This window comes from Suncus etruscus, chromosome 2 (genome assembly GCF_024139225.1).
Source record: "Suncus etruscus isolate mSunEtr1 chromosome 2, mSunEtr1.pri.cur, whole genome shotgun sequence".
NCBI lineage: Eukaryota > Metazoa > Chordata > Mammalia > Eulipotyphla > Soricidae > Suncus > Suncus etruscus.
The window spans coordinates 146,629,748-146,643,696 of NC_064849.1; the positions used below are offsets into that span (position 1 = coordinate 146,629,748).

The window sequence follows — 13,949 nt, forward strand, 5'->3', positions numbered from 1 at the left end:
GGCTGCATTTCCTAATTTGCAGTGAGTTAGGAGGAAATGTATGCTTTTTTCACCGAGGGTGGATTTGGAAGTAGTTATGAATTCAGCACCGTCACTGCCGCAGCTTTGCTGCTAAGCATGACTCTTCAATATGTTATCTTTAAGTGGGGGCGTTTTATGCCATCGGGAGTTTAAACAGATTTTATTTTTACCTTCTCTTAAATATTAAATTGCCATATATGACATACCATATACAAACATACATACGTACACACACACACACACACGCACACACAAACTTTTGGAAGAGCAAAGAAAGTTTCTTGCAAGACTCAGGAAAAGTCGAAAGAAACACCTATGCCTTGTGAAGGTAGAAATAGGTAGGTAGGTAGTGACTGGGTGTTGCCCGGCCAGCACAATCCCATAAATCACCTGCATATTAGCACCAGTTTCCTTGGCATAGAAGCTGCGCCTCCCAGCTGTTAAAACATCTATTTAGTTATCCTCTAAAGTTCCCTTGAGAATTTGATTAACTTTCCTAACTCAGCTGGGAAAAAAATATAAAGAGACCCATGAGACAGCGTTATAAAAGGTAACTGGGAAAACCCTATTGTGGCAGTTACTCATAAACCTTCATAGAAATGTCTACATCTTTGGTGGGGTTGCAACTTTTTGTACATAGTTTTGATCTTGTTCAGAATTATCCACTCACTTTGTTTGGTGCTGTCCCTATGTGTAAATCCTTGGACTAGGTGATCAAAAGAATTAGGTTTAAAACAAATTAGTTTGACTTCTCAAAGACGTGAGGGACAATATTACCTGTACGTGAATATTTGTACTCAGAAATAAAAAGAAGTAAATGTTCTGAGAAACAGAAGGGACTGCCGAGGGATGGCATTTTACCTGGTCTTGGAAGATCTCTATTAATTATTTTTATTTTGGGTGGGGGAGAGAAGGGTATTGGGCCACACCCAGCACTGCTCAGGGGTTACTCCTAACTGAGATCAGGGATCACTCCTGGAGGGAATGGGGCAACTTTATTGTACTTGGGAGGCCATATGTGCTATCTTACCTGCCCTGACCTCTGTTAATTTCATTGTTGTTATTGTTGCGTGTGTTTGTGTATTATTTTACAATTTCTAGCAATGCTTAAAGGTTATTACTCCTGGCTCTGCACTCAGGAATCAGTCCTGGCAGTGCTGGGGTTTGGTGTGGGGTTTATATGAGATACCTAGGATAGAATTCAGGTTATCTAACTGCTAGGAAGCACCTTACCTGCTGTACTTCTGCTTTGGCCCAACATCTGTTATTTCTAAGCAGGAAAGTACACAGCTCTCTGTACTTGGGTGGTTTTTTTTTTTCCTAAGGATAGGAAGTCACTAGACATGATAAGGAATGGCAGCTGTACTAGGTCATGAGCTCAGCAGTAATTCACCCAATAATTATTGGATTATTGCCTGACTGGTTAGTGACAAGGTGTGGAAAAGTGAATCATGTCTGGGAGACACTCACACTTAACTTCTACTTGAATCACATTTTCCTTTGGATGTTTTTTCTATTTCTCCACATGGACTTGCCCTCACTTTTGTTAGGTACTCAACTATTATAAAATTCAGGATGACTTCTTCATCCACCTGTGTACATTTCTACATTTTCACATTTTTTGCTTCATATTATTGATCACTACTTGACATTTTTATTAAAATATATAGATATCATATCATATTTAACATATATGATATATGTGTATATATACACATATGTATACATATCTTTTAGTATAGGAGAACTGTCTCATGATTACCAAACTAGAAAGAGGTAGCTTGGCAGGCCAGAATGCCATGTAATATGTAATTAAGAAGGGTGCCTTTGGGGCTGGAGCGATAGCTTGGAGGTATGGCCATTTGCCTTGCATGCAGAAGGATGGTGGTTCGAATCCCAGCATCCCTTTTGGTCCCCCGAGCCTGCCAGGAGCAACTTCTGAGCATAGAGCTAGGAGGAACCCCTGAGCGCTGCCGGGTGTGACCCAAAACCAAGAAAAAAGGGGGGGTGTCTATAAAGAGCTAATATTGATTTTTTTTTACCTAGGGCGTACTAATTATATTTATGCACCAAACACTCAAACTATTTTTGAGAAATACAGTCAGTACTTTAGAGCCATTAGTTTTATATTTCTCATGAGATATTCCATCAATAGTGATAGTTGATACTCTCTTTATAGGGTTAATTCTCTAAATTGCTACCAGAACCTAAGAAGATTCCGATATTTTAGGTGTCAGAACTTGAGAATAATTCGGGACTTGGGATATTTAACTATTACATATAAGTAGTAATATTTATGTATTAAGTTAAAAAGGAAGGTATAGTTATCTACTTAAATGTTACTACTTAAGTAGTTAACTATACCTTTAACTATACCTTAAGTAGTAATATACCTTTTTCTTTCAGGGACTTCTCATGATTCAGTTAATTTGGGAAACATTGAATTGTTTTTAGTCTTTAATCAGTGGCACATCATGGGCTGGAATCTATCTTAATAGTGGTCTCAATCTTGCGTGGTGGGCCATCAAAGTTTGTTTCTTAGAATAAAGAATGAATTCTACTTCTCATTGATTTTTGTCTTGGGAGATATAGTTTCCTCAGACTCAGCATATGCAATCATGACTCAACAATTGAAAATAAGAGCATTCAGTATGTATTTCCCTTACTATTATTATTATTTTGTAGACAGATGAAATGGTTTTAGTTAAGTGGCGAGATAGATAGTATAATGGCCAAGGCACTTGCATTATGTGTAGCCAACCCAGATTCTCTCCTTGGCTCTCCATATAATCTTCTGAATATTTTCAGGAGTGATATCTTAATGCAAAACCCTGAATACCTCAGAGTGTGGTTCAAAAGCTAAAATTAAAAAATTAATCATTTAGTTATTAAAACATCTTCAGAAATTTTAGTGGATGGGGGAAAATTGATGCTGGTAGAAGAATTTCAGTTAAAATATACAAAAAGAGCAGGAGAGATAGTGCTGGAGATATAGCATTTGTGTGTTGCTTTGCAGGCATTGGTCCTGGTTTGAATCCCTGATACCATGTATGTATGGTCTATTGAGCACCACCCATGGCCACTCCTGAACACAGCCAGGAATAGGCTAAGTACTACCAAGTGTGGCCTCCTAAGCCAAAAATCTTGTAGAAAGAAAGGTCAGAGAGGTAGTACAGGGGTTAAGGTGCTTGCCTTGCTTGTATTAACCAAAGTTTAATACCTTGATACCACTTATAATCCCCTGAGCACCACCAGGTATGGCCCCCAAACCAAAACAAAGAGGAATAAGAGGAGTCAGGGATGTGCCCTGTTTGACTCAGAGTCTATATTGTTATTAGCTTTAAGTACTAGAGTGTGTACCTAATGTATGCAGGGGCCCAAGTACTTTGTCTCATTGGAACCTTCTGGCTTCCCTATTGCCTTCTCTCTATCTGCTGGCCATACTGGCTAAGCTTTGTTAGAGCACCCTCCCCCATCCCTTAGCCCACTGACTGGGGTGACCTTTATCAAAAACTAAAAATTAGGGGCCAGAGAGATAGCACAGCGGTAGGGCGTTTGCCTTGCACACAGCCCAGTTAGTCGGTGGTTCGAATCCTGGCATCCTGTATTGTCCCCTGTGCCTGCCAGGAGCAGTTTCTGAGTGCAGAGCCAGGAGTAACCCCTGTATGCTGCTGGGTGTGACCCCAAAACCAAAACAAAACAAAACAAAATCCCTAAAAAGTAAGAAGTTAGGATATAGAGCTAAACGTCAGAAATATTTTCAGACACAGAAGTTGTACAGTAATAATTTAATATTAAAGTATGATTGATGCTAGTCTTTATGTTTAATGAAAAAGCAAGTGTTCTTTCTTCATTATTGACTTTTCTTTGTCTAAGCTCTTTACATATCTCTGAGATCTTCTTGCCAAATGGCAGACTGGAGAACCACATCAGCTGTCTGTGCCTTCCTCGGGGCTTTATCTCTGTAGTATAGACCTTACATCAACCTCTGGACCCTGCTGGTGTTTGGTGTATCACCCCACCTGCTAAACAAGACTAGATTGAGGCATTTAAAAATCAGTCATCAAATGTTGATTTCTTAACAAGTTTTGCTTCCTAGAAATATTTAAGATTGCCCACTCCCTTTTAAGGAGTGGAGTGCCTTGAAATGTTAGATTCTTTTTATTTATTTATTTTTTTTTTTTTTTTAGGATTTGCTCCCTTGTTTCATGGTAATTGGTTCCAATGGCTGGAAACAGAGGAAGAGGGCGTGCTGCCTATACCTTTAATATCGAGGCAGTTGGATTTAGCAGAGGTGAAAAGTTACCTGATGTTGTATTAAAACCACCACCACTATTTCCTGTAAGTACTTAGTAGCTGATTTCTCACTGTTTTTTGTTTCACAGTTTGGAAAATATGCTTTCTTAAAATATGAAAAACGAGCTAGAATTCAGTGGCTAGAATGTTTGCTTTGCACATAGTGGGGACGTGGGTTCATCCCTAGCATATCATATAGTCCCCAAGTTCTTCCAGGAGTGATACCAAGTATCAGAGCCAGGACTAAGCCTTGAACACTGCCAGGTGAGGGCCCAAAACAAAACAAACAAATGCATACTTTTACATGAATATGCTCAGTTCAGTATTATTAAAGTAGGTTTTCTTTTTAATTTTTTGTACCTTCTTTTTCTGTTATAATTATATTAATAACATTACATTTTGGTGCTTTCGCTGAAGGTGCGAGTGATGAGGGGCCAGTTCTAGCAATACATGACCTGTAGTCAGGTCTGAACCATTTAAACCATGGGCACACCTGGAAGTTCTATGGTGGGTCGTTTAGTACTGAGCATTGAACCTGGGGCCTTGAATATGCAAGGCATATTGTCCTCTCCAATGAGCTGTCTCCCCAGCTCCTTGAACCTGGTGGTGTTTGAGATTCACTCCTGCATCTGAGCTATGGGGTCACTCTTGGCAGTGCTTAGGGGACCATATATGGTGCTGGAGATCAACCTTGGGGTGCCTAAACCTCTGTACTATCTCTCTGGTCCTCACATATCTTTTTTTCCTAATGTTTAACAGCCAAAAGACTGCTGTTGATTTTCTAATATCTCTCAGACCTTTTTTTCTATCACTACCCTCTTTGCTTTAGCTGTTTTGGCTTTAAGTGTCTCTTCGGCCTTTTCCCTTGCAGATTTACTTAACTGGAGCTGACTGTTCCCCAAGTCTTTGCATGGGTGGCTTCCTAATTTTGTCCACGTCTCTGATCAGGTGTGACTTCCCTGACTGATCACACATACTTACATATTAGCACCTCCATCTATATACTTTTTCTTATCAATCTTTTCTCTTTTTCATTTTTACAGGCCACTTTTCTGATTTGAAATGATATGTTCTCATTTGTTTATTGATTTATTATCTGTTTCTCCATAGAATGTAAGTTTCATGTAAGCAAGAATTTTGAAATCTTTATGTTGTCTCCCTTTGCCTATCCATGACTTTCACTGGGCACTCAGGAAATAATGAATGACTAATTTCAGAATAACATTCTGAAATGGTATTCTTCTTATCCCTTTACCATGTATCTCTTTGTCAGGAAAATGTCTTTACCGTGTATGCTGTGTGTCTACTCTTTTTTGAATATACATTTTTAAATATGCGTAATGCACACACATATGAACATATAGCATATATACATGTGTATTAATGTAATTATTTGAAACTAATATAAATTGAAATTTTTGCTTTGCCATTTGCTTTTTATATGGCATAAAGAAAACTGAAAAATACTGGAAAATCCTTAAGTAATCATAGATGTTGAATACTGAGTATATCTGATCATGTTAACCACTTGCTAAATGAGGGAGGTCTTTCAAGTAGTGCTTTTTTTTTTTTTTTTTTTTTTTTTTTGGTTTTTGGGCCACACCTGGTAACGCTCAGGGGTTACTCCTGGCTATGTGCTCAGAAGTTGCTCCTGGCTTGGGGGACCATATGGGACACCTGGGGATCGAACCGCGGTCCGTCCAAGGCTAGCACAGGCAAGGCAGGCACCTTACCTTTAGCGCCACCGCCCGGCCCCTGCTTTTTTTTTTTTTTTTTTTTTTTAACTTTACTACTCCTACAAATATTTTCAACCATGAATTGAATTTAATGGCAGACAAAACAATCTCCCATTAAATTCAATTAACTACTATTGTCCTCATCTTTGAGGACAATATATATATATATATATATATATATATATATATATATATATATATATTTTTTTTTTTTTTTGGCTTTTCAGGCCACACCCGTTTGATGCTCAGGGGTTACTCCTGGCTAAGTGCTCAGAAATTGCCCCTGGCTTGGGGGGGGACCATATGGGACACGGGGGGATCCAACCGCGGTCCTTCCTTGGCTAGCGCTTGCAAGGCAGACACCTTACCTCTAGCACCACCTCAACGGCCCCAAAATGAGGTATTTTTTTTGTTTTTGAGTCACTCAGAGTGCTCAGGGCTAGCTCCTGATTCTACACTGAGACATCACTCCTGGCAGTGTTTGGGGAATTCTGTGAGGTACTGGGGCTAGAATCCAGGTTGACTTACTACTGCAAGGCAAAATTTCTACCCATTATACTATCTTTCTGGTCCCAAATGTTCTCATTTTATATTTTGATTTTTAAAATACAAATATAGTCCACAACAATATGATTATTAGTGTGATAAGGAACATTAAAGCCAGTAGGAAAATTAGGTATACTTTATACCTTTAAAATGATTCAAATTGGGACTGGAGAGATAGCACAGCGGTAGGGCATTTGCCTTGCATGTGGCCGACCAGGGAGGGACATGGTTTGATTCCCGGCAACCAACAACACATATGGTGCTCCAGCCTGCCAGGGGCAATTTCTAAGTGCAGAGTCAGGAGTAACCCCTGAGTGTCACTGGATGTGGCCCAAAAACCAATCAATCAATTGATAAAAGTTAAAAAAATGATTCAAATTAGAAAATGAATTAGAAGGTTGCATAGATAATGGAAACTTAGATCTCAAGTTCATTCTGAAGTTTCCTATAAAATATAATTTTTCATTGATCTATAGCACTAAGCTTAGTCATGGTGGGGGAGGAAATGAGAAGGGTCCTTGGAACATTGGAGGGAGGCACACTCTGGTGGAGGGTGTGGTGTTGGATTTATGCATGAAACTATCATCAATAGTATTATAAATCATAGTGACTCAATAAAAATGAAAAAAGAAAAAGAATGTAGTCCTCGACTTTTTTAATTTGGTTTGGGACCACATCTGATACATCTCAAGGGCTCACTCCTGGCTCTGTGCTCAGGGATCATTCCTCATGACTGGGGGGATATATATAGTTCCAGGGATTGAGCCTGAATGAGTAGCATGCATGACATGTACCTTACTTGCTGTGCTGTTGCTCCAGCCCTAGTCTTTCAATTAAAATTCTAGAATATAGACCAAGGGCTATTAAAATTTTAGTTTCTTTAAATAAAAACATTGTCTCATATAAACAGGATACAGATTATAAACCAGTGCCACTGAAAACAGGAGAAGGTGAAGATTATATGCTGGCCTTGAAACAGGAGTTGAGAGAAACAATGAGAAGAATGCCTTATTTTTTAGAAACACCTGAAGAAAAACAAGGTGGGTAGTAGACTATGTGGCTCAATATATACATATTCAATGTATACAATTATACAAATGAAACAATTTTTGGCACAGGATATATATCATTTAATACTAATAGATTCACTTGAATCACACATTGTTGACTATGTTGAAAATTGAATATTTGGGCCCAGAGAGATAGCACAGCTGTAGGGCGTTTGCCTTCCATGTGACCGACCACAGAGGGACATGGTTCAATTCCCAGCAAAGCCAGGAAGCACATTTTGAGCACCTATGGGTGTGGCCCAAAAACCAGTCAATCAATCAATAAAATTTAAAAAAAAGGGAAATTAAATATTCATGTTAATTCAACAGAAATTACTTTAAACTTTGGAGGTTTCATTTTCTTATTTTTTGCATTATGTGGTGCTTTTTTTAAAACATCTTTCACGGGCCCGGAGAGATAGCACAGTGGTGTTTGCCTTGCAAGCAGCCGATCCAGGACCAAAGGTGGTTGGTTCGAATCCCGGTGTCCCATATGGTCCCCCGTGCCTGCCAGGAGCTATTTCTGAGCAGAGAGCCAGGAGTAACCCCTGAGCACCGCCGGGTGTGGCCCAAAAACCAATAAATAAATAAATAAATAAATAAATAAATAAATAAATAAACAAATAAATAAAACATCTTTCACAATAGTTTTATGTAATTGGTTGAAATTATGAAAACCAAAAGCTAAAAGTAAAATCACCTATAACTACTTATACTCATTGCTGGAGAATTAATATTTTATTAGAAAATTTATGTGCTTTTATATGTATATATTTTACTGAATTGGTTCATTAAATAATTTCTATTATTATTATTATTATTAGTTTTCTTTTGGTCATGCCTAGCTGTGCTCAGGGACTACTCCTGTCTCTGTACTCAGGAATCACTCTTGACAGTGCTCAGGACCATATGGGATGGAAGGATTGAATCTGGGTCAGTCACTTTTTTTTTAAATTCATATCTTTTTTTTTTTTTTTTTTTTTGGTTTTTGGGCCACACCCGTTTGACGCTCAGGGGTTACTCCTGGCTATGTGCTCAGAAATCGCCCCTGGCTTGGGGGGACCATATGGGACGCCGGGGGATCGAACCGCGGTCCTTCCTTGGCTAGCGCTTGCAAGGCAGACACCTTACCTCCAGCGCCACCTACCCGGCCCCTTAAATTAATATCTTTATTTAAACACCTTGATTACAAATATGATTGTAGTTGGGTTTCAGTCATAAAAAGAACACCCCCTTCACAGTGCAACATTCCCATCACCAATGTCCCAAATCTCCCTCATCAGTCACTTGTAAGACAAGCATCCTACTTACTCTACTATCATTCCTGCCATATTCTTTTTTAAATTTTTATTTTAGGCACCATGGTGTTCTGCCCTATTAATAATGGACTTTCATATTATGCAATACAAAATCATACCCTTCCCAAGAATGTCCACTCATTCCACAATTTTCTTGATGTCTTATTCATTCTTTCTCGTCACTTCCTTCCCCTGTCATAAGCTTCCTCCTAAAGACAAGTTCTTATTTTCTGTTGCCCTTGGTTATTTGTTATAACCCTACTTTGTTTCTTTATATCTCACATATGAGAGAGTTTGTTTTATATCTTCCTTTTTTGACTAATTCCTCTCAGAATGTTACTCATCAGATTCATCCACATAGAAGCAAATTGCATGATTTTTACATAGCTGAGTAGTATTTCATTGTGTTTTTGGTTTTTTGTTTGTTTGGTTGGTTTTTTGTTTTTTTGGGTCACACCCAGCAGCGCTCAGGGGCCACTCCTGGCTCCATGCTCAGAAATCGCCCCTGGCAGATTGGGGGACCATATGGGATGCCGGGATTCAAACCACCATCCTTCCACATGAAAGGCAAACGTCTTACCTCCATGCTATCTCTCCAGCCCCAGTATTTCATTGTGTATATGTACCATTGGTTTTTCATCCAGTTATCTGTTCTTAGACGCTTAAGTTGTTTCCATATTTCAGCTACTGTAAATAGTGTTGCAATAAATCGTAGGGGTGCAAATACCTTTTTTGAATAGTTTTTTTTTTTGCTCTTGGAGTAGATGCAAAAAGTGAAATTGCTGGGTCCTCTGGTGGCTCCATTCCTAATTTTTGAAGGTGTGTTCATGCGTTTTCTCAAAAGACTGCACCTGTTGATATTCCCATCAGCAATGAATGAGCATCCCATTTTACCCACATCTTAATGGTATGAAATAAGTGATGCAAGCATGTTTTTCATAGACCTTTTGGTCATCTCTATGTTTTCTTTTCTTTTTGGGGGGGAGAGGGGCAAACCCAGCTCAGCTCAGCACTTACTCCTAGTTCTGCACTCAGAAATTACTCCTGGAGCCTTGGGGACAATTTGGGGTGCCAGAAATTAAATCCAGGTCAGCCTCATTTAAGGCAAATGCCCTACCAACTGTACTATTGCTCCACTCTCTGTATGTTTTTGCTGTTTTCTTCCCTCCAGACTTCAATGGAGTTTTATTTTCTTGTAAAAATCTACAAGGTTTTATATATTTTAGACATTAACCCTTTATCAGATGAGTGGTAGGCAAATATTTTCTTTCAGTTGATGGACTGTTTTTTAAATCAACCATAATTTCCTTTGCTGTGCAAAGCTTTTAGCTTGATATAGACCCATTTGTTTATCTTTGCTGATATTTGTTTGGCATTGAATGGCACTGAATCTTGAAGATGCCCCTGGCTTCAGTGTCATGGAGTATTCTACCTATGTTTTCCTTGATATAATATATGAATTCAGGTATGATATGGAGTCTTTACTACATTTTGACTTTGACTTTTGTACACGTTATTAGAGGTATGAATTTTGTTTGTTTGTTTGTTTTTGGGTCACCATATAGGATGCCGGGAATCAAACTAGGGTCAATCCTGGGCTGGCCACATGCAAGGCAAAAACCTTACTTGTGCCATCGCTCCGGCCCCTTGCATGTAACTGACAAGTTTCCCTAACGCCATTAGTTGAAGTGGTTTTCCTTGCTTCATTTCATATTTACTGCTTCTGGGTTTTTTTTGCTTGTTTGTTTGTTTTGATTTTTGGTCTTTGGGTCACACCCAGCGGCACTCAGGGGTTACTACTGACTCTGTGCTCAGAAATCACTCCTGGCAGGCTCGGGGGCCAAATGGGATGCTGGGATTCGAACCATCCTTGTTCTGAGTCAGCTGTGTGCAAGACAAAAGCCCTACCACTGTGCTATCTCTCCTGCCCCACTTATTGCTTCTGTATTAAAGATTAACTGTCTATATCAGGGGTGGTGAACAAGTTCGACATGAAGAGCCAAAATATTTAACTGTGAGAGTCAGAGAGCCACACCATGCAGTGACCTGCCAAAACAGACAAACACTCACACAAAAGCATCTAATTTTAACAATAATATATTAAACACATATTGCATTTTGCCATTTTGAGTGAGGGTCAAAATCCTGCAGTGCTGGTGAGGGTGTGCTGTGCCCTCCACACTAAGAACTAATGGCAAGATGTGACAACATGTGACACATGGGTCCCCCTGCTCGCTGGCCCGTGCAGTTGTTTCCGAGGGATGGGAGACAGGAGGACGCAGCCTGGGGGCAGGAGGGACTCTGCGCTCAGAGATCTCTCCTCAGAGGTCCCTCCTCAGAAGCAGCAGGACAAAATCCAAACTTGGCAAAGAGCCACAGTATACAAAATGATGAGAAGAGGCAAAGAGCCGCATTCATTTTGGCCGGGAGCCACGTTTTTGCCACCCCTGGTCTATATACCTGAGGCTCTATTTATGAACTCTCAATTCTATTCCATTGGTTTGAATCTGTCCATATGTCAATACCACACTGGTTTGATTACTACTGCTTTACAGTATAGTGTGAAGTTGTGGAAAGAAAAGCCTTCCACCTTCTTTCTTGGGATTCCTTTGGCTATTCATGGGATTTTGTTTTGTTTTGATTTTGTTCTGGGCTACACCTTGTGGAACTCAGGGGTTACTCCTGAATCTGCATCAGGAATTACTCAGAAAATTATTCAGGCAATGCTCAGGGGACAATATCAGATGCTGGAGATTGAACTGGGTTGGCAGCTTGCAAGGCAAGCACATTAACCGTTGTTCTGTCACTCTGGCCCCTGTTTATGGGATTTTATTGCTCTGTATGAATTTTTTTGTTTGTTTGTTTTTGGGTCACAACCGGCAGCGCTCAGGGCTACTATAGCATGCTCAGAAATCGCTCCTGGCAGACTCAGGGAACCATATGGGATGCCGGGATTCGAACCAATGACCATCTGCATGAAAGGCAAATGCCTTACCTCCATGCTATCTCTCTGGCCCCACTCTATATGAATTTAAGAAACATTTTATCTATGCCTTTAAAAAAATGTCTTGAATGGGGGGATGGAGAGAGCACAGCGGTAGGGTGTTTGCCTTGCACGCAGCCAACCCAGGACTGATGGTGGTTCAATATCTGGCATCCCATATGGTCCCATGAGCCTGCCAGGAGTGATTCCTGAACACAGAGCCAGGAGTAACCCCTGAGTGCCACCAGGTGTGACCCAAAAAAAAAAAAAAATGTCTTGGATATTTTTATATGAACTACACTGACTTTGTATAATACTTTGTGCATAATTATTTTAATTTTCCAATTCATGAATTGATGTATTTTTATTTCTTGGTTTCCTGTTTCATTTATTTTGGTAGTGATTTGTCCTTTACTTTATATGAGTCATTCATATCTTTTTTTAAGCTAACTAACTCCTAGGTTTTTAATTTTCTAATTGTGAATGGGTTTTTGTTTTTTCAGATCTCGACCTTCCATTTTATTATTTGTATATAGACAAGCCATAGATTTCTGTATGTTGAATCTGTAGCCTCTCACTTACTGTACAAACCTATTGTTTCTAGGAACTTCTTTTTTGTAGCCATTAGTGTTTTTTAAGTATAATTACATATTACCTGAAAATAGTGAGAATTTGACTTCTTATTTTATAATCCAGATGCCTTCATTCTCTTTCTTGCCTAATTGCTATGGCAAGCATTTTCAGTACTATTTTGAATAGTAGTGGTATGAGTGGGTAACAGTGTCTTGTGCCTGACCCCAGGGACTTGTATCTTTTTTTTTTTTTCATTTAGTAGCATAAAACCTAGCATTTTTCATACATTTTAGTACTCTTGGATAATACTACTATTATTGCATCGAGCTGGGGGCTTCCCAAAGAAATTTTTAGGGCATATGTGACCATTTTCACTTCCACTGAAACTTGGCCAACCTCACCAGATCAGTATTGGGGCGGAAGAATATATTCTGTTCAGGTCCTGTGGTGTTGGGGGCGATGCTTCAGGGTCAGCCTAATGGTGTTCTGGGTCCTTCAAATCTTCCCTCAGTGATGAGGATGGCAGGTAGGTATTGGGGATCGAATCAGGGTGTTAAGAGTACAAAGCATGTACCACTAACCTTTTACTATGTCCATGGCCCTATTATTCCCTGTTATTGTCTAGGACCACTTTTAGAAGTACTCAGCCAACTAGTGTGGAACTGGTCACTTGGTGCTCAGGGTTCACCAGAGCTACACCAAGAGGCAATAGGAGTGACACCTACTCATAAATATGCTGCTGAGATTGCTGTTGTTATAAATAAATATTATGCAGTTCACTGACTATTTTGCTTAAAAATAATAAAAGCCAGGGCCCAGAGAGATAGCACAGCGGCGTTTGCCTTGCAAGCAGCCGATCCAGGACCAAAGGTAGTTGGTTCAAATCCCGGTGTCCCATATGGTCCCCCGTGCCTGCCAGGAGCTATTTCTGAGCAGACAGCCAGGAGTAACCCCTGAGCAACGCTGGGTGTGGCCCAAAAACCAAAAAATAAATAAATAAATAAATAAAATAATAATAAAAGCCATGGGCCAGAGAAATAGCATGGAGGTTAGGCATTTGCCTTGCATGCAGAAGGACAGTGGTTCGAATCCCAGCAACCCATATGGTCCCCTGAGCCTGACAGGAGCGATTTCTGAGCCTAGAGCCAGGAGTAACCCATGAGCGCTGCCAGGTGTGATCAAAAAACAAAACAAAACAAAAATTAATAATAATAATAATAAAAGCCTTAGATGTATTGTTATTTACCATCATATGTAGACATAATATAAAATATGAAATAAGTATTCATTGATGGTACCAAGAGAGGAGAAACTACTATTGAATAAGACTGACAATCTTAGCCTGGAAGTAGGAAGTGGTTTTAGAGAGAGGGAACCCATTCCTGAGTAGTTATTTAGCACAGTAGAACTGTATTGATTTTCAGTTTCTGTGGTTGAATGTTGAAAT

The 13,949-nt window shown here is 39.6% G+C and overlaps 1 protein-coding gene across 1 annotated transcript in view; it reads left to right on the forward strand.

The window, feature by feature from the left end:
- Positions 1–4,228: 4,228 nt before the first annotated feature.
- POLR3G (RNA polymerase III subunit G) overlaps positions 4,229–13,949 on the forward strand; it is a 32,895-nt gene continuing 23,174 nt past the window's right edge. The window contains exons 1-2 of the mRNA XM_049769183.1: positions 4,229–4,362; positions 7,510–7,639. Coding sequence (XP_049625140.1) covers positions 4,246–4,362; positions 7,510–7,639 — 247 coding nt within the window. The 5' untranslated portion in view covers positions 4,229–4,245. The remainder of the gene's footprint in view (positions 4,363–7,509; positions 7,640–13,949) is intronic.